Source organism: Thunnus albacares, chromosome 9, assembly GCF_914725855.1.
Source record: "Thunnus albacares chromosome 9, fThuAlb1.1, whole genome shotgun sequence".
In the NCBI taxonomy this organism is placed as follows: domain Eukaryota; kingdom Metazoa; phylum Chordata; class Actinopteri; order Scombriformes; family Scombridae; genus Thunnus; species Thunnus albacares.
The window spans coordinates 18,955,104-18,980,745 of NC_058114.1; the positions used below are offsets into that span (position 1 = coordinate 18,955,104).

At 41.1% G+C, this 25,642-nt stretch overlaps 1 protein-coding gene across 5 annotated transcripts in view; it reads right to left on the reverse strand.

Moving 5' to 3' along the window:
- The window catches only part of LOC122988537 (unconventional myosin-IXa), a 62,356-nt gene extending 37,458 nt beyond the window's left edge, over positions 1 to 24,898 (reverse strand). For 2 of the 5 annotated variants that reach the window (XM_044360898.1, XM_044360899.1), the window contains exons 1-4: positions 24,319 to 24,898; positions 1,854 to 2,074; positions 1,493 to 1,712; positions 585 to 1,094 (exon numbers count right to left, since the gene is read on the reverse strand). In XM_044360898.1, coding sequence (XP_044216833.1) covers positions 585 to 1,094; positions 1,493 to 1,712; positions 1,854 to 2,011 — 888 coding nt within the window. In that variant the 5' untranslated portion in view covers positions 2,012 to 2,074; positions 24,319 to 24,898. The remainder of the gene's footprint in view (positions 1 to 584; positions 1,095 to 1,492; positions 1,713 to 1,853; positions 2,075 to 24,318) is intronic. The other 3 variants (XM_044360896.1, XM_044360897.1, XM_044360900.1) reach the window with 3 other exon arrangements.
- Between the last annotated feature and the right edge of the window lie 744 nt (positions 24,899 to 25,642).

Consider the following 25,642-nt stretch of genomic DNA (forward strand, 5'->3'; position numbering starts at 1 on the left):
TTTTTTTATCATTCATAACCACAGGACTAGACACAACTATTGTCCCATAAAATAATCTCAAAACATAACAGAGGCATCCTCTGACTATGTGTGTGTGTGCTTTTGCATACCATAACAACATGATGAGTCTCTTTTAAGGTTTTTGACAAAGTGTTATCATCTATGGATATAAATTAATGAGAGCAATGCGTTTCACACCTGATTGAAGCCAGTGCAGAAAAGATAGCAAACATGACTTAGTGGTAATGAGCATGAATAGCCTTAACACATACGTGAGGATTTCCATGTGACTGATGAGACAAACAGACAAGCTGCTCAGCTCTGATGGGGGCACTAACAGTTTCATTTAATTCATTTCTCATTCTTTTCTTTCCATACACTTTATTTTGTACCACAGAGCTTTAACCGATCTACAAAGCACACCATGACACTCTCTTCACACACATTAAACCCTGTTTCCAACTAGAGCAGGTTACTAACAGCTGCAGATGTTGAATGACCAGTGGGAATAGACACAAGCAAAAATACAAAGCATTTGGCAATAATTTCCAATGGTGCTGTCATTCATGTCAATCATGTCTTACCTCCAGGACTGGTCCAGCCCCCAGTATGGTCCTCTCCACGCCGCTGGCATAGCCCTTCTGGCTGAGTGCAGTCAAACAGTGGATCAGGAAGTTAGTACTCTGCGTCTTGCCTGAGCCACTCTCTCCAGAGATGACAATGCACTGGTTGACCCTCTTCCTGAGCATGGCATAGTATGCCACATCTGCGATAGCAAAGATATGAGGCTCCAGTTTGCCCAGCTGGTGGTTCTCGTACATCTTGACATACTTAGGGTTGTAGATGGGCAGGAACTTGAAGGGGTTGATGGCGATGAGGATGCTGCCTGCATATGTGTAGATCTTTTTCTTGTAGAAGCGTGTGCGCAGGTTGTTTAATATGCTGTCCTCGTTGAGGACGGGGAGGTTGCAGAGGTCTGCAAAGTCATCCTGCGGAGGGGGAAGGAAGCCCCTCTGGGCTAGCCGCTGTGCCTCCTGTTCCTTGGACAGGGGTGGGAGGTGGACATAATGGATAGAGCCGTCATGATTCCTCTCCTGGATCAGGGGAAGACAAAGAAAAAAGAAAAAAGAAAAAAGAAAAAAGAAAAAAGCTTAAATTAGCTCAACTGGTTACTGCTGAAACTGACACGCTGTGTTTGAAACAGTTAAAAAATGTCCTGGGTTGTTTCTTAAAACCAGTTACAATCAAATGATGTTGGAGAACATTTTGCATGTGGCTAATTTACCTGCCTTTTGTGTTATTTTTTACCTCATTAGTATGCAACTTGTTAGCCAAGTTGACTACTTGTTTTTGTCTCTCACTGAAAATGGCAACAAAGAGGAAGAGAGAGCAGAAGGAAGTAGAACGCAATAGTCAGACAGTGGGAGGATTTTTCTCAGCAGCCCACATGCACTGTTAGACTACACTTTGAACTGTGTGTTGTTAACCCCACCTGTAGTAAGAAGTAAAAGCCAAGGCTCTGAGGGTGTTGCTCCTGTGCTTTTCGAGGCCAAAGCAGAAACCTCTGGACTGGCAGGTCTCCGGCCTCCAGCACCCACTCTTCCCCGCCACATTCCTTCACCTCTGCCAGCACATACAGGCGGCCAGGGTCCAGCCTCAGATGAGAGGCAGCATCTGAGATCACTGAGGCTGCTGTTGCATCCTTCTGCACTCTGAGGAGTAGAAAAAAGTAATCTGATCAGATCAAAGATTATTTCATGAAATAACAATATTATAAGTAAGCATAAACTTTTGTTTTTATTTCAACATTGACGATAGAAAGATCTGCAGCTGTAACACTCTGGCACACTCACTTAAGATTGCAGCAGGTGGCAGACTGGGTAGCCAGCCGTGGGTAGATCTGGAGCAGGTATGAGCGGCCATCGTGATCGTTTGGGCTAGCTGGCCCACCTCCCCCCCCTCCTCCACATGCGTTCGTTGCCTTGGTGGCAGCGCCATCTCTGACACTCATCCTGAGCCCGGGGGAGTGGCCTCAGCATGCCGCACCCACTGCCTCCCTCTCACCACACAGCACCTGAAAGTGACAGATTGATTGATCAGTGATGATTCTTTTCACATTTATGCATCCAAACTGATAAGGGTGCCTGATAGTTTTCCATATTGACACTGGACCATGATAAAGAGGGGAGACAAAAGTCAGTTTATAGTTAAACAATAAGGATGAAAGAGAGAAGAACGACTCTCACACTAACAATTAGCTATCCTGTCTTAATAAACAGGTGTAATGCCAGTAGAAACAGTGAACAGATTCCAATATCAAACATTACAACTTTCTAAAAGCCTAAACGATGCATCATTGCAGCTCTGAGCAAGCATTTTAAAATGCAAACAAAGTAGTTGATTTTCAAAGTAAGTCTAAAACCACATGGGAAGCTCATCCTTGGTATTAGATCCCTGGAGTTTCATATTCTGAACATGTATGCAACTCTCCTACAGACTTGTGCTTTGGAATAGCCTATAAAACAGGCCTATACAAGTAAATGTTACAGTTTTATAGGACACAGGCCATATAAGTTAGCAACAAATTAGCTTTGAGGCCTGCATCCTATTAAGCTATTCACTTGCCAAGGCCTCTTTCTTTGTAATCAATGGTTTATCATAAAAAAAGTTAGAACTCTGTGAGCAATCCACCACAAGCAAGATACTATTCCCTAACCGGTCACTAATGAAATTATTCATAAATATCTGAAGAGAGATCAAGTGATGAGTCACACAATGTAAGGTGAGAAATCACATCGGATGCCGCTCAAGTTGTAAGACAAGTGTGAAGTGCTTACTGCTACAATAAAAATGCCACCATGCTAGACTATAAACACATACTGTAACCAGTCAACAGCTCAATCTGCCTATTATTGTTTTAATGTAGAAGAAGACAGAATGGTCCTAATCAGTCACTTCATTCTTGAAAATCTTCATGCATCAAGTAATATCTGCCCACATGCCTACTTTGATTACACAAAATAGTCCTGTGTTGATGTGCCAAATGTAAGCATTTCATAATCAAATGGCTCCAAACACTACTTACAATATGTTACTTGAGGAGATTAACAGTGTCAGTCAGCGGTCTTTTAAGGTTGCAAAACAATGGTACACTGTGGATCATTTTAATAGTTGTGGTGCAAGAGGTGCTCATCCCTGTGGCTGACCAATCCATGAAATTATAATGTGGACAAGACCACATAGAGGGAACATTAACATAATCTGAACAATAACAGCCAGGAAGCGCAGAAGACACCTGATATAGGGCATAGGTCTTCAGTCTGCAGTCAAGCCTCTTATCCACAAAATGTTTAGTGATACTGCACCATATTAAGTTAAGGGGGAAAATATGTTATTTCTCACCTAATTCCACAAAAGAAAATGTTTGCTCATGTTACTAGCACTCAAAAGAGAAAACATAGCAACACAATAAAATTTTCTTGACTGAAAAAGTTAGATAAAGGCAAACTCCATGATATTTTCATTCTATATTTGATTGAAAGAAAGCCTACGCTTAAATGGAGTGATTTTTCTTGTATGTTAAAAACACACTTCTGACATGAGAGTAGTTCAAAGGAAATCAAAGAGTGCTTCAACTCCAACAAAAAAAAGAAGTGTAACCTATTGCTGTAGAGTGTTCATGAGTTTCAATGCTGAGCTCAGACGTGTGCATTAGTGGTGGTGATGACTTGTATTTAATAGCACTGCAGTGCATAACTATCACAGTACTAGTAAATATCTTTTACCACTGAAACTTTACCGTAAGTTGCAGCTGCAGATGCAGCAGAGAAATCGAACCCTTCCGCTCAATGATAGCAACCAAGATCACAAAAACACAAAACACTGTGGGTAAACCACAAATAGTGTAATGAATACACGCTCTTCACTCTCACAGTCAAGACACGTACAGTGAGGTATGATGTAGAATGCAGGGCAAAGAATTATGCAACCCTTTGCCACAACACAGCCCATCTCTCCATCTATGGATAACTCAATATTCTCTGCCTGGCAAGGTCGCAACACAAAAGTTCTTACAACATCACAGAACCCTGAGCAGGCCATTAACTGAGAACAAAGTAGAGGTTTGTTCAGTCCTTATTATGGATATCCCTGACTTCCTGACTGAAGTGAAGCTGCCTTAAAGATGTACCGGGCTACTTGAATGAACTAAACCACTATAATAAAGAAAGAGGGTAGGACAAACCTCTTTCTGATGAATCACATGACTCACTGAAGTCAACAAGGTCAAATGCTAATTCTTTGAGTCCCCTTTCATGTAATTGTTTACAGTAACGTAAGAGATTCAGCTAATGTAGTCTAATGCAGGTTTTTATTAGATATGTGCTCATTCTCAGGCCTCCATAGCATATGACTACTTCTACTGTAAGGTATGAACAGTCATTACCCTACAAGCATTAACAAGGTTTTATTACACAGGCATTAATAAAAGAGAAAAAGTTCTACCACAACATTTCCGTGCTGTTCTGTAGAGGACGAGCAAGAGTTCACAGCATGCTGAACCTCTTACATTACACGTTAGTGCTACGTGGTTTCTCGACTGAAAGAAAACCAAACCTTAAATATAGATCTATAACTCCGCCATGAACACATGCCTATCTGCAACCTACACATAAAAGGAAAGAGTGCAGTTGTGTCCCATCCTTGAAAGAGCTGCAGTTTTCCACACCACAGCGTACTGTGTACAGTAGCTAGTGTTAACTCAGTACACAATCACGTCAGGCTGCTCTGTAATTAACGCTCAAGAATCATTGCACAATTGTACTTCTTTGTGCGACTGAACATTCACCGCACACCGAAATTAAATGACAGTGTCAGTCAGATGGTGCGGTAACTTTGCCGGACTGGCATGGCGACAGCTTTACATCATCACCGGGTGAACAGAGAGCCTGGCCAACATTACTGATTAATTTAAAGTCAGCTCTTTGAAGTAGTGCTGAGGTATTTCAGGGCTGACTTGACCACAGCAAAAGGAATACGGTTCGTGTTAATGCTGTGTGTGACAATTTTAAGGCAGAATAGTGATCTATAGTTGAGTGTGACTCGCACAGACAGCGAGTTTGGTCTAATGATGGATCATGTAGCGTGGCTATGCATCAGTAATGCATGCTCTGTAAACTGTAAGCCCCCCCTCGGGGAAACAGGAACCTGTTTTAAATCACTGTATGGCAGGCAGACTGCACTGCTTTGGTAACCTGATCCAGGGTTGAGTCCTGTAAGCAGTGTGGCCTACAGTTTATCATTTTTATCATTCAAGCAGAGACAGTTTATTTTCACAACCTGAAAAATAAGAAATGTTATAGTCTGAGATATGCCCAAAATAAGCAGGCAGAGGGAAAAGAGGCTCTCACAGACTTTTGCAAGTATTATGAAATCAAGTTCTCCATTTCTCCATTTTAAGGTTCCTTTTCACTGAAAGTTTTCAGATGATTGATACAATGAATTGTGCTCATGTGTTTGTGTAGTTATTTTGAATTAATACACAGAGAGTTGTTTAGCTCAGATAAGAGGACACCGCATTTCAATCATGCACAAGAATATCTAGTTGTGTAATCGTGGCAAAGATAATAAGTATGGGAAGTTTTGTGGATCAAACACAGCTTCATCCTACACCTACACTCCTATCTAGGCTATACTATGTTATCTTCATATCTCTTTATCTATGTTTATCTCCATAAAAAAACAAACCAAATTGATCCTTTGGCATTATCCTAGCTTGTTTCAGATGCTGTTTTATGATGCATAAGCAAATGAGACACAGAACACAAACAGACATAGATACTATACCAAATACAAAAATGTAGCGACAAAGATGTCTTAACAGGGCCAACTCTGGAATCATTTAGGTCACAGTTGAGAATTAGAGGAAAAATAGAGCAACTTTAGAGTCATGAGCTTGTGACTTTGCCAGGCTAGCTGACCACAGTCCCAAAAGCATGCGAGCCTGTAAAATGCCAAGGCATGCAAAACTGCAGAGACCACAAAAGACACCATAATCATTATCCTCCATCATGGGCTCTATCTGGTTTAAATCTGTCACGTTCAGTCCTGAGCTGCTCTCTCAACTAGTTTCAAAAGAGCAAACATAAAGCTACAGTGTGTGTGTATGTGTGTGTGTGTGAGGAAGAAAGTATTTCGTCTCAGCTTGTGCGTCATGTGTACACGTCTGTGTGTGTGCACAGTGAGAGAGAGAAAGAGAGAGAGGGAAGCTGAAAAAAAAAGAGGTAGTGACAGAAGACTTGAAGAAAAGTTGCGGGGGAAGACAGACAGAGAAAGGTAAACATCTAAAAGTGAGACAAAAAAAAGAGAGAGAGGTCCCAGGGGACAATCAAAGGAGACGGAGGCTTTGAGATAATGCTGCTTCCTCCCTGCAGAGGAGATCCTCTGTGAGGATGCCCAGCATTCCACAGATAAGACCCGGGGTTGTCTGCTTTGCGTAGGCTTAGCCTGGCACTTTAGCTGCTTACTGGGGGTGGAGGGAATACACCAGAGCACAGTACTACAGCTGAGAGTAGAGAGCGACTCTTCAGCTGCTTACCGTAGGCAGGAGGAGGCTTTAACAACTAACAAGCTCCTTATACCAGACATTTTTAAGGGGGTCCATCTCATCCTTGTCAGACTCACTAACCTCATCCAACCTGAGCCCTCATTATCCGGTCAAGGAGAATGAGCTTACGGTAAATTAATTCCACTGTTCAATCATCAATACGACTGAGAAAATACTGGTCTATACACAAATACGTTAAGCTGCTAATTTAGCGACAGAACATTACCTGAATTGAGGACAATAAATGTCAGTCTGTGAAACTTCTCACTGAAAAACACTGTGTACCTTTTTTTTTCCTTATTAAAGTTTTAGATTAAGCTTCTGTTAGATTTAATTTACCTAGACAACAAATGTTCATGCCTGCACTGATTTTCAGTTCTCTGCCACAAGGGTGTCTCAATATTTCACTGAGCCATCCTGTTAACACTGAAAGTTATGGCCCATTTCATTTGCTGTATTTCTGACAAGCACGATTTTAAAAGAGCAATATTTTACACAATCTCTGAATAAAAGCCTGTCACATGTACACACACAAAGGAAGAATAGCGAGCAGTAAATTAAATGGAAAATGATACGGAGAGAGAAGAAAACAGCTGCAGAAAACAAGCGCTCCTTTAACTGCCTTATAACTGAAGCTGAAGTTGGCTGTGAGACAGATGTGTTTAAAACTCAGTAGAAGTGAAATAAGCCAACTAGGTCTTACTCACTCTTCCTTCCTCACAACCCCTACTCACTCAGTCTTCTTCACCGACCTTCAAAGACGTAGAGAAAAGCCCTACCCACAAGGAGGAGGAGGAGGAAGAGGAGGAGGAGGAGGAAGAGGAGGAGGAGGAGGAGCAATTGTAAGTCTTGAGTGCCAATTAGTTGAGCAAGAAAAGAAATAGTTTGCCTTTATATGGCCAGTTTTTGTACTGTTTATGATCTTACTTAGAGATGTGTGAAAACCTCGAGTGTTATGCTCTTAGTTTGTGCTACAGACAATAAATTTTAACCCTAATGGACCTCCCAAGACCAGCACACACACTCACACACACACACACATCCTCATATTTATAGACTGTATAAACAGAGCAACCAGTCAGTGCTGAGACACCACCAGCTGACTCTATGATGTGGCAGGAAGTGAATGACCCAGTGACACATAAAGGGTCAATGAACTTCAGCTGGAATATTCCCAATCTTTCCATTTTCTCACTCGTGTTAACTTGGTTTTTCACTCCTCCCATCTCTCCTCCACCATATGTCTCACACTCGAATACAACAATCATAAACACAGAGGTGAAGCCAAAAGAAGCGGTTATGATGTCAGCAGCGTGTTTGGACCAAAGAGTTTGGTCACTCCCTGCATTCCGCCTCTGCATCAGAGGAGGATGTCTGATAAATCTCATGAGTCATGGCTCCAAGCAGCTTCCACTGTCGACATGACTAGTCAATGACATGACAATGACAGCAGTAACGAGAAATGCTGGTATTAAAACTTATGAAGTCAGTTAGTATTTCAACTGGGAGGGGGTGCCATATCGTATAATTTACGATAATACTGGTATAATTTTTAATATGATGAAAAAAAATGATATTACAATATTGCCGGTGATAATGGCAGTATTCTGACTCGTTGATGTAATGACGTCATTCGGTTATGCACAGCAACAACCAGCATGGCTGAAAGCGAGAGTGACATAGCTACCGGCTCCACTGTGGAGGAGTTAGTTCCAAAAAGGGGATTGACTTCACTAGTGTGGAAGTGGTTTGGTTACAAAAGATCAGATGCACAACAAACCGCAGTAATATGTAAGAAGCGCAGGAAGCCTGTAAGAACAAAAGGGGGATATACAACATACTTATTTCACCACCTCAAGCACCCACTTGAGTATGAGCAGGAGTATTTTGTCATATTGTCGATAATATCATTATTGCATAAATACCCTGAAATATCATGATATTATTTTAGAGTCATATCGCCCACCCCTAATTTCAATAACTGTAAAGCTCATTTAGACTTTCAATTCTTCCACCGCTTGTTCACATTTCCACCAATGCTGCTGTACACCAGGCATAACACAGGCATGCAGGATTTGTTGGCTGCGGTTTGTAAACACACCATTCAAAGTTGGCCTCTCCTCCCAGCCTCTACGACACCAGAGCAAGAAAGAGAGAGAGAGAGAGAGAGAGTAGCAGTGGTCGAGCCAGCTAGAGAGTGAATGAATAGAGGGAGGAGCAGTAGTGAGAACAAAGCAGTGAATCAGATAAATACAATGTTATTTTCTTATTGTTTCATGGCGGTTATGTTCTAAAGCACAAATAAAACACACCCACATCTCTGCACAACCCTGCAGGAAGGTGCCACATTGCTGCATTTGGTGTGAATACAGAGCTTCATCCTGTCCGCTGTGACCTCTCTGCTGTGTGTGTGTGTGTGTGGAGTTCAGCCCTGCCCTTGATCAAATAGACACAGAGACCTGTTCTCTTTATACATTCATGACACAGAGACAGAGAGCAGAGGAGAGAGACGGAGACAGTGATGTAACCTGGTCACTATGCTACAAGTCCCAACCTCATGAGTCTATACTTTTGGTTTTTTTTTTAGGAAAATCCTGCATAGTATTCCTTTACACATGCACATGGAATTACTTTATTTGACTTAAAATGTTTTGAAATCTGAATACTTAATAAATAACCTTAAATGAATATGTAAAAAAAAATCTACATTAATTAAAAATGACCAAATTATGTGATGATTTGGCAGACAGAAGACAGGTAGTAGATAACCTATTAGAAATAATATACAAGTATATACTTTAGATACATTTTTTTTCTAATAGAAATCAATAGTCACTACACTACATCAATTTGATACTTCTCAAGTAACTTACTTTTTTTAACCTCTATATACACCCATCAGGGGCCAATGTCAGGTTAAGTGTGCACAAGGTCACTCTGATATGTGGACAAGAGGAGCCGCGGATTGAACCACCGTATGATAAATGGTCAACATGCTAAACCACCTGAGATGAAGCTGAGCTGTTAAAATGGGGTTTTTTTTAACAACAAGAAACAACACATGAATACTGTATGTACTGCATCAAGGATAATTGGTGCAAATATAGCCAGAGTCAGGAGGCTTCCTGCATTATGAGTGAAAGAGATGATGTGAGTCACAGTCTAAAATAAACAACATACTGAGGAAAAATGGGGGAAAATATGCAACGGGCCAAAGAGAAGTCAGTCAGTGTTTCACAAACCAAACAACACTGACTCCACAAGGTTTCAACAGTTTATGGAGGCATGTGACACCCTTGGAAAGGCTACATTAACACCAAAAGCACTTTTAATTTAATTGTATGTATTACCATGAATGAAAAAAAACAACATCTGGAATGTCTTCTACTTGTCCTGGAGAACCCAGCCTGTACTGACAAGGCCGATGAGTAAATTCAAGGCTACACTCCCGATCATGAGTGTTGTAAAGGAGACATTTCTGGATGTGACTCACTAAGGATGAGCAAGTTAGGCGTAATTGTTGAGACCAGTGATTGTAACTATGTAAGGAAATCACACCTTTCACACATGTGACACCTTCATAAAGAGCACAGATGTTCTCAATATTCTCTTTGGGTTTTTCCTCAAGTTTTCCTCAAAGTAACATTTTACTCTTTTGGACAATATCACAGTCATGCTGTATGTATCCTATATACAGTAACTTTCCTAAAGCTATTTCTTTGTAATGAGTGAAATGTTCAAATCTAGTCTCCCTATGTTTTTTTTAATATTCTGCTATTCTTGGGCTCTTGACTAGAATTTAAGCTGTGTGGGTTTAAACAGTGTTTGTTCAGACAACATGTGCTTGTAATGATGGGCCTGCTGAAGGTTTTGTGGGGCCGAGGAGGTTAACTGTTTGAACATCTGTGTTCAAGTTTAATGTAACCATTTTTGTTTTATGCTGAATTTCAAACATTTCAAAATCCCCAGGTCCACCTACACCCCCTCCCAGGGTACATCTGTGTGCCTGGCTGCAACACTGTAGACCATGCTCCTTTCCTCTCCCCAGGGAAAGTGGAGCTGAGGCCACTGAAGTATCCATCAGCACTACAACTCTGTCTGCATGACCTAATGGAGATGAGAGGAGCTGGTCTTTTGCCAAAGCAGGCTGCATTGTCCTCTGGGCACAATGAGACAGAAGCAAGGGAAGTACAGATTCACTACATGTGTGTAAATGTGTGTGTGCTCCCAGTGGCATTTGGCCTATGTGTGTTTGTGTGTTCTCTTAGGGATTCATAAACGCACTCAGGACTTGTGTGATAGAGAGAGATTGCTCTTGTTGCTGCTGAGTAGTGCTAAATCAGCCTCAGGGTTAAGGCTCTATAGGAAGTGCAGATGCACCCGAAATGGCTGTGAATGGATCAGAGCCCTCCCACCAGAGCCATGTGGTCTATTCAAAGATGCAGTCTTTTGTTTAACCGGACCAATACCTCAATCAGAGAATTAACCAGCAGGCACCAATAAGACAAGCGCAGATAGAGAGAGAACTGTGAAGAGAGAGTGAAGGCAAAAGAAGAAAAGGGGCACTAAAAGCTCATCTCCTCCCCCCCGTCTTTAAGTCGGCTCCCAGGCCGGCCAGCCACGAACAATAAAACCAGAGCTGAGGAGCATCTGCTGCCTGCATCTAAAGAAGAGGATAAAGGAGGGAGAAGCCGCAGGGATCCAGTCTTTGACTTGTTGATATTACCCTATTCATTCAATATGGAACCCAAGCTCATGGTCAAAATCCTCTTTCCTGCTACCAATAAGCTGCTAGAAAATCAGTATGAGGAACAGAGAAAGACATCACACATGATACGTTTAAGCCAAACTGTACAGTAGCAAGTATTTAAGAGTGAAATACAAAAACCATTTGATATCTCTCAAATCACAGTGACAACTTGGTTTACTAAACCATAGCTAACATCACGCTAGCTAACTGCCTGCCACAATAAATGACCATAACCGTGATGGGCAACGCTAATCAATCATCACATGGTCATCTGAGTGCACTGCATTGATCTGCCGCTCCCAATATCATGCGTCTGAGTCATGTATTGACAAACTGACACGGGCTGCTGTTCATCTGACATCCCTTCGAGGCAGGTATGACCCCGCATCACACACAGATCATTCCAAGTCGAGCGAGAGGGGAAAATATGAACAGCTGGGGCCGGCGGCAAACACACTAGATGAACTAATTTGAAACAACTCCAAATTGCGGCCATATTCCTCCTCCGAGCTCGCCCATGTGTCGACCCGTTCTGTTGTTGCTTGAGGCGATCCAACATTAGTTTTAGCCACAGCTTAACAAACTCCTACTTTATGTACATTTCACAGCAGGTCAGTAATCTAAGAGGCCCGGGTACAGCCTTGTACTACTCCCTCCCCTGTCTCGCTACCCGTCTGCCTCCGCTGTGCCGCTGTGTTGTTAACTGCTTCCTTCACCGTGCCCCTCTCCCTTCATCTCTCCTGTCAAATCATTGTCTCTAACAGAATCTCCCCCAATGCTACCCTGGAAAGCCGTCCTGCTTGTCCATTGCCTTCCCTATCAACCCCCCGCTGGTCACCCCCTTCTGCTCCCCACCGCCTAACATTTGGCACTGCTGCTTTAACTCAGTCCAGATGCCAGGTTGCACTGAGTAAAGGAGGAGTGAAGGAGAAGCACAGTCTTGAAGGAACTCTGCTTAACATAGAAACCCCATGTTCTGCTGTTTCTGATTTACGTATAATTCTCCTTTACTATTCTGTCACGCAATCAATCAGGCCTGGGGCAAGCCCCACTGAGCAGAAAAGACAGGCCAACAAAATATTTCTGAATGATAACGTTTTAAAAAGGACACTGCATTTCATCAAACTTCTCCGAACCTGTTGCAGCAATGTGGAGCTCACATGCAAATACACATGCAAAATTTCATCCCAGCCTTGAACGTCTGCCTCGCACTAACTCAAGTCCCAAGGTCTTTTCATCTAGGAGGTTTATACCGCTATATGACGACGCATAGCAAGCAAGCTGGTGTGGGGAAATTTATGTTTTCAATCAGTGTGATGAGCTGAAACTTTAGATTCAAAGCAGCATCGTCCATATGAAATACACCAGACCAGGGAGGCCATAGCATGTCTGGCTTAATGCAACCCAGAAGGCTCTGCTCAGTCTGATTGGATGTTTTGGGATTCCACGCTGGTTGGTGGTGACAGGGGATTCCGGAGAGTTTTCCGGACCAGTCATCTCAGACATGTTGGATTAATAGACTAGTTCAGACCAGAGATAGACGCAATAATATAAACACCGGCACAATGTAATGTAATAAGATTAAAGCCCTGCAATACATTTTACATCACTGAAGCTCTTTGTATTTAGTGTTTGCTTAGATTGTGTCTAAAAAGATCGACAGCGCATTAAATGTGCAACTATTTTGATAATCTATTAATTATTAAAGTCATTTTTCAAGCAAAAATGCCAACCATTCCCTAGTTGTAGCATCTTAGTTTTGATTTGATTTGTTAGTTTTCTTTGTCTTATTTGATGGTAAACTTATTTTTTTTTGGTTTTGAAGTGTCAAAATTTGATGACATCGCCTTAGTATTTAGCAGTTAAGCTGTTTTTTCAATAGCAGCCGACAGCCACTAGTCTGGGCAGATGCTGAATGAATGCCTGTTGCCAAGTTGTATTTATTCACAATTTTTTACAGCTACCAACAACATCCATAAACAAAATGTAGTTTCATGTATTAGATTTGATATGGATTAGTTAATACAGTTAGAAATGGTTCGGTGAAATTTGATTTGATGGAGTATTGGCATTGTTAACATTTACAAGGAAGCCGTTTGTTTCGTTTTTTGACCTGAGTAACAGCGATTCTGAGTTTGATTATTTTATATGGAAATAGGCAGTGATTGATATAATTCCTTAGATTTTACATTGCCATTTTTTGTGGAAATACTGCAAAAAAGAGAGATGTTTGCTCGTACCATCAAGACCTCTACAGTAATAAAAATATCTGCACAACAATTCGATTCAGGTGCCTGTTATCAGGTAAATAGCTGCTGCTCAGGATGGTCTCCAGTTAAGGAAACACTTCCTTCCTGTTCAGCGTGGGACACCCTATGCATACACAAACACACACACACACACACACACACAAATACAGTATGCAGTCTAAAGATGTGGGGCAGCTGCAGGCAGAAATCAGGAAGACGGGAAAAGGAAGCGAAGGGAAGGAGGCAGACAGAGGGGATTATTGTACACGCTCACTCATGTGGGCTACCCTGCTCTAAAAACACTTCCCAAACACATGACTCCATTGTAGCACCAGAATAGTCACTGCACTGCACCAAGTTCATAGTTAAAATCCTTTACCCCAGCTGTGGGTTACACTCATGCCACGCACTTTTCTTTGTTCCTCAGGAAAAAAAAAAAAAAAGTCTAGACGGCAGGTCAAACTGATCCCACGGGTAACCATTCAAATTCAAGTAGATGGCAGAAAGAAACTGAGATTTGACTGAAGCCCCTGTTCTCTCTCTGCTATGACATCAAGATGTAGTATGGGTTATTCAAGGTAGCTCCATCACCATGCACCAACTGGGGAAACTCTTCAATATCAGTGATGGACTCATCCTACATTTTGACCATATTTAGACCTCTGTTTGAACTTAAAAATGGGACAAACAGCAGCAGTGGGGCTAACAATAAAGAGCTTGTAATGAAGGATATGTCATGAAGGAGCGTGTCAAAGGGGAAAAAGCATAATCTCAGACATTCTAACACACAATAGATTATATGGACTGCATCTTGTATAATCTATTGAAAACATCTTCCCTGTGGTGTTTCTGGATGATGTTTGGGTGGCCTGGCGGATACACACACCAACATGTGGATGATAAGCATCTTAGAAAGGATCATCTTGTTCTAACATCTAGATCTGGATGGCCTGTTTTCTAAATCCAACCATCCACACTGTGTTAAAATACATGGACCGGCCAGTAACATGGGAAACAAACAAAATGTATGCTGTGGAATGTCAAATGAACACACACAAAGAAAAAAAAGAATAAAATTTTTTCCACTACTGTCCCGTCTTTTCTTCTGTACGAATCACAACACGTCTCTTAACACCCCAACTCTCCAACCTAGGCCAGACATCCTGAATGATTTGTCAGATCAAATGTAACTTTCATATGGAGTTATTCATCAGTGACCAGAGTCAGACTACCCGGTAAAAATAGAGCAAAAATAAACAGAACAGAGCATAGGCCGGCCAACTTAGAGCACAAAGCCAAGGTCTACTGCTCCATCTCTCTCCTTCAACCCTCAGCTTGTCTCTCTCTTTCCATCTCTTTCCCCATCTGTGGGTCTCTTGTCCGAACTTCTCTGTGCTTTTCTTTTTCTCTTTCTCTTGTCACTCTCCACAGCCCTTCAGGCATCCAGTGGTGAGAATGAGTTGCAGTTGGCAGACTGGGACACAGAGTTCAAACCTAATGGAGAGGACCTTAGCGGTGCTCCTGTAAACGCCATACTCTTATTCAGTAGACGTATGTGATATACTCCACTTTTTTTTGAGGGCATTTTGGCAAGTAAACAGTTAAACTCAGACACACACCTTGAACAATGTTTAGCACCATTTTACCAAACTTTGCGATACGTGCCAACCCGACTGTTTGATGAAGTATGCCAGAGACACTTGATTCCATTTCTTCCTTTTTTGTCATGACAAGCACAAACATCCAGCGCTTTCAAGTGGCGCCATGTGAAGCTTATATGCACTGGTCCAACATTGTGCCACCCAGTGTCCATTGCAATACACTGGCTCGCTTCTATCCTGGCACATGTAATGGGAATGGTTCGTCACCTCCACCGCCTTGCCTGGGTGAGACTGTTTGTTCTGTCCTCCAGTCTCTTTTCAAGAGGAGAAAGTCAAGAATGGCATTGAAGACTCCTTCCTGAGACTCGTTCATGCTGTTTGTTTTTTTTGTTTTTTTAAAGATATGTTTTGGGGCATTTTTTGCCTTTAATGGAGAGCTGATAGTGGAGATGCAGACAGGGATGTCGTGGTTATGTGGAATGCACAACCTTTTGGTTACCAGGGCGTTCCGACTTGTTCATACTGTTGATGTAATGTAAACAAGTCCAACCCAGTTTATGCCAATATATTTACAGCTTTCAACTTGGAGCATTTTCCATTTCAACCCTTTTCTACAGTCACTACCTCAATTTCTTCAGGACTTCAGTTTCATTTTTTAATCTCTCTTCCTATTTGTAAAATATGTGTGAGATGTAAAGTCTTTTAATAACCCTAACCCTCAAAAAGGGATATTAGCATGAACCTAAATTTCCCTGGCCGTTACACGGAAAGTACAAATATTCTGTGCATTTTTATTTCCAACATAGGGAGTTCATGTTTTTCAGAAAGTACATAACTACTGGAATATTTTTGTGTGTACTGAGACTACCTAAAATACAAATACCAACTGAGGAACAAACAGCCAGCCATTGTGTGACTTCTGTAGTTTGGCTATAGTGACAGATAAAGAAGGTGAGATGAGGTCAGGGTTTTCCCTGCCTATCTAACTCAAAGTAGGGCCGCCTTTATATTACTGGCCGCCTCCTTTGTTGAAAATTCCGGGATGTGATGTTTATGGAACGAAAAAGGAGGAACTCATCTGCCAGCGCAGTGCAGCACCCGGACATTTTACAGCGCACACACGCTAGAGTTATCTTGTAATTCATCTTCAAAAAAGGCAGCAGTTGCAAGCTTCATTTAATGACTAAATAATAATAGTGAGACGAACGTGAAGTATAGTGTGAACTTTCTGCGCCATCACTCAGAGACTAACGTTAACGGAGGGGAGCAGCAAACTCCAACAAACGAGACCAGCTGATCAACACACACTGCAACATTAAACAACTTAAACTGACTCTGAGGTGAAGAAAATAACTCAGTGCTCAGTCTGTTTCACCTCAAAAACCCCACAGCCGCTCAGCGTGTTAGACAGCGATGTCTTTCCCCGGAGCTAACGATGCAGCAGAGAGGCTACTCTCCACTGCTGCAGACATAACGTTAATAACAACAAAGCAGAGCACTCCACCTTACCCTCATTTTGTTATTCTCATGCAAGCAGGAGACCATAAGATGCCTTCAAATTAACTAATTCATTAATAATTGTATAATATTTTATTTCAGTGGACTAAGGACACCAGCGAATGGTTTGGTGCACAGTATACTGGAGCAAGAGACTGAAAATTTGTGCCCCCTTTTCAATTCATTCAATCGAGAATCGGTTTTGAATCGAGAGTTGATTCTGAATTGGATCAGCACCCAGGTATCGTGATAGTGTCAAATCGGGTGATAAGCAAAATAAACACCATCATTTGTCACAATCTTTATTTTTTAATGTTTTTGGACACTTTCATCTGTCAAATCGTGATTTTTTCCCCCCACTTCACAGCGCAAGACACGCACAAACTGCGTAAGCTGCACCACGCACGTTCTCCAAACTCTGCCACCTTTGTCTCAAAAAAACGAGGGAAAATCCTGGAGGTCGATGAGGGTTGTTTTGAATTTTCTTTTTGGAGGCAGTATGTTAGAAAATAGACAAAATATTTACAAAATGCTGTCATGGCTAGTTTCTGTTTCCGACCTAACAGGGATGTCATTATGATAGACTTAGTTAAACAATAATACACATAGACTTAATACGGCATATCTGTTTGGCCCTCATTAGACATGTCTGATGATTAGATTTTGACAGTCACCCTCAGAGTTGGACTACAGTGCAGCGTAAAGCTGGTGTTCTGCATCAGCTAGTGTCCACGTGATGTAAATTTCGTCATCAGAGGGTGTACATGTAGGCTCTGTGTGGACATCTACGTACTTCTAATTTGTTGCGAATGCACGGCCACTACGCTACAATCAATAGTCGCCAATCTCTTGCACATGTGGACCGTGTCCTCCAAGTGGACTCCAGGAAGTACTACAAAACGGAACTACCATGTGTCCATGGTGTCCGCAGATGTCCGCATACGCGTCCCCTTGGGAGTATAAATGAGGCTTAACAGCCAGCAGAGCCTCAGGGTCTGCCCTCTCTCTGCCCATAATCCTGAGCCAAGGGACAGGATCAGTGACCGCAGAGAGGATGGAGGGGGAGGTTATAGCACTCACCGCAGCCATCAACTAGTCAATCTGTACACACACACACACACACACAGACATCTTCCTGAGGGTAAACGCTCCAGCAAAGGGGGTTGGTAGCGAGTAACAGAAAGATTCCAGCACAATTTGTCGGACTTGAAATACAAGCTTTAAGCACAGTTTGCATGAGTTGTTGACCGGTACTGACATTGATGCGTGGAACAAAACTACATTTCAACAAACAAAGCAGTTTTAAGATGGGCCTAAGAAGAAAATCAAACACAAACATGCAAAAGACGTCATATTCTATTGTGGAGGGTAATAAAAAACCTGGTATGTTATTGTGGCTGAAAATGTTTTTGTTTGGTGGCCCAGTGAGGCTGCTGCTCATTTTTGGCCGACAAGCTGCAGGCTCACGGGGAGATCTCCAACCACAGGAGTCACTGCCTGAGCTGAAGCCCATTTATGACTATCACTATCAGTCAATAACTCATACCACCTAATGTCGAAAAAGAAAGTATCCTTGTAACATGAACAGGCAAGGAGGTGAAAAGCTTAAATCCATAATGAGTTCACCAGCCACTAGAATCAACGGGGAGACAAGTAGGGGATTTTTGAAAATCGGAGCTGGCGACTACATGTAGAACAGATAGTAAAAACTGGGTTATTGTTGGTATCCCACAATTATTTACAACTCAAACATTTGAGCGTAATGAAAGCCAGGTAGTGCAAACACTGGTGAGGGTTACTGACAAAAACACTGAGTGACGACACAAAAAGATTCAATATGTAGATTTGAACATACATGTCAAATAAAATCATAGTGCTGTGGCTGCCTAAAAGTGGTTACGTTTTGTCTTCCATGACGCTGACAGACCACTTTGCACTTCACTGTGGAAAATTCTTGACTTGTATATTTTTGTAAACCTTTGCTTGGTTTATAACTGTGCCTATAATCACAATCTAAACTTGCAGATTTGGTATAATCATAATGATCGCAATCAAACTTTGATCCCAATCATCTTGACCTGATGTGTTTGAAGCCTGCAATGATGGATGAGTGAAGGCACAACAAACAAATGCACTGAAAGTAGGCCATCCCTAAACAGTCGGTCTGCCTTTTCCTCACTTTTACCCTATCATTACAGCTGCGACTATTTATAAAGCCTATAAATTCAGCTTGCCACATTGAAAGAGCCAAGTTACCAAGGAGTTTGTGGAATTGATGACTTTAAAACCATACCAATCTCCCTCTCTTTGCCTCTCCGTGTCTACTGCTTTGCTCGCTCATTCACTTTCCTTTGCTTGATTTCTCCATCTGGTCCGGTCTGTAAAAAAACACTACAGCAGGTCATAGCAATTAGGGTTGGGCCGCCATCGCCGATGGCTGACAGTCATTGACCACTGAGCCCTCTACCCTCATAACAACGTGATTTAAAAGCCATGCACCCTGCCACACACACACACACACTACCACACACACACCAATTTGGTATGGCCAGCCCAGCGCTGCTCATATGGCATTAACCGTAAATAACTCCGTCCTGACCAGTGATGGTGGGTTGGCGTTTTTTACGGAATCATAACGCCCACCCTCCAATTCCTCCCCCGAGGTTGAGTTGCTACCCCCTCCTGAACCCACTGAAAGCCACTGCCATTACAGTCATACTGAACTACAATGTCATCGTCCATTGCGACGTTTCACTGTGGACATCGTCATATGCCAATTTGTTAGACATCACCCAACCTCAATAGCAATTACACACTGAAAAGCTCGGTTAGCAGCTTTCCGCAGAGTGCAAGGGTATTTTTTCTCTGTGTCTTTCTCCAAAGAAAGGTGGACCCTGCAGCATTCCTGTAACATTATTGGACTAAGCACTTACTGCACTGTACATGTACACAAAAGCACACACACACACACATATGTACACATACTGGTGGCCCATTTCTCCTCCCTGACCTTTTTTCAATTCATCCCTTCCTCTGTGTTCATACATCTAACCAGCTTGTTTTACTGAGTGTAACACTGATGGGAATCATCCAATTTTGACCCATCAGAAATCTATTCAAATCAGCTGTCAACTTCTGTGATGAGGAGATATGGGGATGAAACTCTTTTAACGGCTGAGTGATATGCGATCTTGGATTCAGCATAAAACCTAACCCAGCCTATCCTAGTGTTCTTAAGCAGCAGTGTAAGTAACAGTGATACAGACGTCTTCCTGATGAGCACACTGGTAAATAGAAAAAACAAAAGCAAGCCTCTACATGTCTGACTTTTCTTGCCAAGCCCTTGGCAATGAGCCCTTCACTATACCCCATGTAACTCAAGCTGACATGTGGTTAAGATTTGTTTTTCAACATTTACAGAACTATATATGTAAACTCTTTCTTTTACTCCACACACAAAAACTATTACCATATAATAATTATAACAATAACAACAACAATAATAATAATAATAATAACCTCTCATATTAATTTAAGTTTGTCTTTCACTTGGATAAAACACCATTGATAAGATGTGTTTTGAGTTAACCTAATTTCCTACCTACTAAGGCTGTTTTGCAGGACCATGCAGTGTCACTGCAGTGTCTGAGTCATGCCACAGATAACCTACATCATCTTAGCCCAGTACACCAGCTGCACATAGAGACAACGCATGCTGCTAAGGGACTAATTAGAAATCACTGTGCTGCCAGAGCACAGCTCAACCTGTTCTTCTGTCCTTGTTCTGTCAATGACCTACATTACTCAGATTCTGAAGCAAAATATTCAAAAAAAAAACACACACACACACACACACCTACCTAAGAATAGCCTAATACTGGACTAACATGAGCAGGCTTACAAAACACAACACAACCCCAATCCGTCACTTCTACAACTTTAAGTCTCGGAGTTGACAAACAGACAACAGCATGTTTTTGCACCTGTTTTTGTGTTTTCATAATCATTTGAAATAGAGGAAAGTCAGCCGACCTGCACAAACTTCTGGTTTTGCAAACTCACACCAGGCTGAAACCACACTAAAATGCTAATGTGGTTGCAATACCAATATATACCATATTCTACAGCCACCAATTGACCTAATTTTCCAAACTTAACAGTTGTGAAAACCAGATAGTTGTCAACCCTCAAATTTGACCATGAACACATAAGATAAGATAGACAGAGTTGTTGACACAACACACTGCAACTCCCACAAAGTGCCTTTTGCTATCTGCAATGCAAAAATAGCTTTCACACCTCTCCAGACATCAGCTAAGAATAAAGTGCTTCTATGTGGCTAACCACAAGACACCTAAAAGATGACAAATAAAGAACAAATCAACGAATAAAAAAAGAATAAAAGCTTAATATAAAAACCTGGTGAGAGGAAAACCTTGAGCTGCTCCTCAAGTCTCCTGAGAGACATCTGAGAAATATTGGCACAGCTATGATTGAGGCAATTATCTTTTCATCCACAGTTTCACACAATTGCATCCGCCAGGATGTGTAGACCAATTACAACTCAAGGCTGAGCTGGAGATGTAATTGGTCTTCTTTCCCCCTCCCCCTTCTTGTCCTCAACCCCTGTCAGCTCTGCAGCAGGGCTTGCTGAGTACCAACCATTAGCAGGGGACCATATGGCCCCTTTTCTTTCAAAAATGGCAGAGACATTCTGTGAACTGCCTGAGTGTTAAGAAGCACTTTGAGGAGGTTATGGGACAGAACAGGCTGTACTGCAACATAAATTTAAGTGTTTTCTGCTTGACATCTGTTCAGTGAGTAAAAAAAGGATTATTTTGTTAATAAAAATTCTAATTCTCCACACAATCAGAAAGCATTATGTGTTCATATCTGATTTATGTACGTAATCAGTTACATCTCTGCTCTTTCTTTTTAAATTTCTCGATAGGTAGTTGACTCTGGAGCTTTCTCTGAGGGATCGGGATGTTGATTAGATTTCTAATATGACATAATGTGCTGATGATGATCCACAGTGCAGAGTAGCTGAAAGACCTTAAACACAGGTTTACACACACACACCAACCAAAGCTCAACTTCCCTTTACAACTGGAGTAGATGGTCAATTTTACTGTCACTGATTACATACAGTATTTCAACACAATTATTTTATGACAGTTGTAAAGATTATATTTAATAGCATTATAACTGACAATACATTATTTGATATAAATAATAAACATGCAAGGTCAAACATATGTGGCATAGATTACAAATATAATCTAAATTCTGTTCAATTTCACTTTAAGAATTTGATCGTAAAGGCTGAATTTAAATGCTGCCTTGTTGCGATCCTCTTTTTAATGAGATATCTCTTTAATGAGTTGTCTCATTAATAAGATGTCACTTGTATTTACATTCTACTCAGAAAGCTTTGTAATTCAATTATGAACCGTGGTGTGCTTTTTTAAATCCAAAAACATCTGATGAAAAGTGGCCACTGACTGTTTTGTTATGGTTTTTTTGCATGATTATTTATTCATGGAGTGGTAAAGAAATAACTAGCACATGTAAAAGTTAAATAAATGAAAACATAAAAAAATATATAATAAATGAAATCCAAATTAAAAATAGCCATTTGCTCAGAAAACTAAATCAAACTAAACTGAAAATACAATTAAATGGGATAAGTTGATTCCACTCACTAGAGGAAGGTTGATGCCTTCTGTTTTGCAGTGTTACTGACATCTTTAACCCTTCAGCAGCTGATATTTATAATTTTCTGCCCTTAATCTTTAAGCTAATTTCAAGCCATTCCTGAAGGCTTAGGTCACAACACACAGATGGAAGTGCATATTTTACCATGAGGAAATTGCTTGTTAATTAGGCCACTGGAAAAGCAACAGCGTTCAAACCAGAGTAAATCAGAGAAATGGAAAGAGGGAAACAGAGTATGGGAGGGACTTCCAATTGCAGTACATATGTGCGTAATTTAATGTTCCTATGTATGGTTACTTTTTCCACCATCCAGACGTTAGTCATGATATTAGAGCTTGGTCCTGCAGCTTGTGTGGAAGACTATGTTAAGGTTTGGCTGATGTGCTCCTGTATGGGAGAAGCCACTTCAAACCTAGACTTTGGCTAACGCTAAGCATAAGCATTTATAAAGCCCACACAACATTAGAGCTACAAAAACCCCTTTTACTGACCCAGTAAAGTCCAACCAGTAGATCTGGAGCTGCAGGATACTGATAGTGTGAATATATTGAAACTACGGGGTATAATATTATCATTTAATATATCATTTATCAATTTCCGATAGAATATGATCTCCTGTCATCACTCTAGAAATGTCTGTTGTCAAAATCAATGTTTCTAAGCTAGCCAAAATTAAAAACTAACAAAATTAGTTACTATGGTTTTAGCTTTACACATGTGAAGAGTTTGGTCTGATGTAATTCACAGTAGTGTAACACAGTTCATTATGTTGAACAACACATACTTGCTAATCAAAATGGACACTGTAAAATATCCTTACAAATAGAGTTTAACCATATCTCCCATACCTACTAGTTACAGTTAACCACCATAAATTTACAAGGTGACAGTATTTTCACACGATTGCTGATGTAAATCAGTGGAGGGCAGTATTAATATGAGTGTGCAATGACAGGAGAGGTAGGTAGAGGAAGTGATACTGTTCATATTACTCAGCCAGACAGACAATTAAGTTCAGTAGTAGTCAGTTAATTGAAATGCAGCCTTCAAGTCTAGAAAAAAAGTTATGACATTTAAAGGTCCCAGACAACACCTACATCACCACACAATAACAATACTGTACCAATATAACTCCCAGCACTATAGGTATGTTGCTATATTATTTACTGTGTTTTATCCCCTCAGCTATCACTGGCAATCATGGCTGAACTCAGCCATAAATTTTGGCCCTTTCAATGCACATAATAACAGTTATGATACACTGGTAATTATGGAAAGCTTCAGTCACTCCATCTGGACAATTCTGGTTGGTTTTCTATCAAGGACTCAGCAGTCTGCACTAAACTCAACACTGTGGAGCTTTTTTTTTTCTCCTTTTTTTCCTGAAATCTAAGTAAGCCTTGTTGACTCACACAAATCAGCAGCCCACTGACATGTAGGTTAGTCACATTATGCGCCAGGCCTGGGGACAAATTGCACTGCAACAAGTCAGCCTACATTCTCAGCTCATTGGCACACTGGATACAACTATGTGTCACTGTCCAAACAGACATGCTGTTATCACCTACAAGTATTATCATTACAGTCAGCCAGGTGTGGAAGTTAGCTAGCAGCTCCAGTTTTGGGAATCAGACGTCAAAAAAAGTACTTTTAACAGTGTTAATGCTAACGTTTAAACGGTTAACGAGGCGTTGATATTCAAAGACTAGCTACTTCAAAACAACTTCCTATTAACAGCTCTGACAATGCAGTGCCTGGTAGCCATAAAAGAGAGCTATCCTTCGACAACAATAGGCAAACATATCTGAGAAAATTCATGAAGTTTCCTTGTCAACTTTTGCTCTTAATAAGAAGCTCATACAAAGCAAAAAATGGCACAAGCAGCAGTATTTAACGTACCTTTCCCGGCTGTTTTTCTCATTGTCTTGGTGTAATCCTTAACTGCATTCCCCGCGATTCAACCGACGGATAAAACTAATAAAAGAGAGTCAGCTCGCAGCTTTTCCGTCTCTTGCTCCTTTTTTTTTTTTTTGATGAGACTGACTTTGTATCACGCAGGCTAACAAGCGTCGGAGTCCCCCTTGAACAGACAAAAAGCTCAGAGTTGAGTCATTTTTTGAAGGTTTGAAACCGCTGCTGAAAGAAAATAAAAACCAACCGACGAAAAAACTGTAGCTTACTTATACGTGTTGACTTAACAAAGAAGAGCAGCCTCCGGGATAAAAAAGAAGAGGCTCAAAAGTCCATTCTTCCCCAGCCAGCCTGAGCGGTTTCAGACCGGCTAACCAGCTAGCCTGTCGCTACTTCCTTTCTCTTTGCCGAAATAACAGCAGCAGTCTGAGTGGTGGAAAAAAAAGTTGAGGAAAAAGGCAGAAGCCAGATTCTATACAATGAAGACACACTGTTGCTCGGAGGCATTTGTTGAAGAGCAGCGACTCCTGTAGGATTACAGGAGGTGGTACTACAGGGAGGCAGACTAAACCACTGGATTTTAAAGCTTTTGTTATCCTCCGTAAGAGGTTAAAGACTATATAGTCTACCAGCGCAGGTGATATACACAGTTGGGATCTGCAGAGATCCAAGTATTTGTATTTGTATCTGTATTTGTTGAGGCAGCAAAATTATTTATATTTGTATCTGTATTTGAATAAAAGTGGACAGAGGCTTAAAAATCCTGTTCTTTTTTGTTGTTTTTTTTTTACGCTTTTAATTTTAGAAAATTAAAGTGTTACAATAAGTGTTAATGAATAAACTACCTTACAAAGGAGGTCCCCACACCGGATCTTGAACTGGAGTCTCCAAGATCATAGACAACTGCGCTGACTGCTGAGATAAAACTTTACTCATCGCCTCATTGCAGACAGACCTCTACCTATTTATACATCCATAACACAGAGACAGCACACCATGTAACATGTAGGGAAGAACTTCGAAGGCAATTACTGCTTTGCACTTATTGCCTGTTTTTTACGACCTAACTTTGTTGAAAAGAGAAGGAGAACAACAGCTTATGGAGAGTCCCTCTGGTAAACACCCCCAACTCTGGGAGTGATGTCCAAATTAGGAAATGTGCATCATGTAGCAGGTTGATGTGATTCCCCTTGTTGATGTGATTCCCCTTACCAGACTGTTCTAGCTGTTCTATTATTTGTTTTTACCCACTTAGTCATTATATCCACATTACAGATGATTATTTATCAAAAATCTCATTGTGTAAATATTT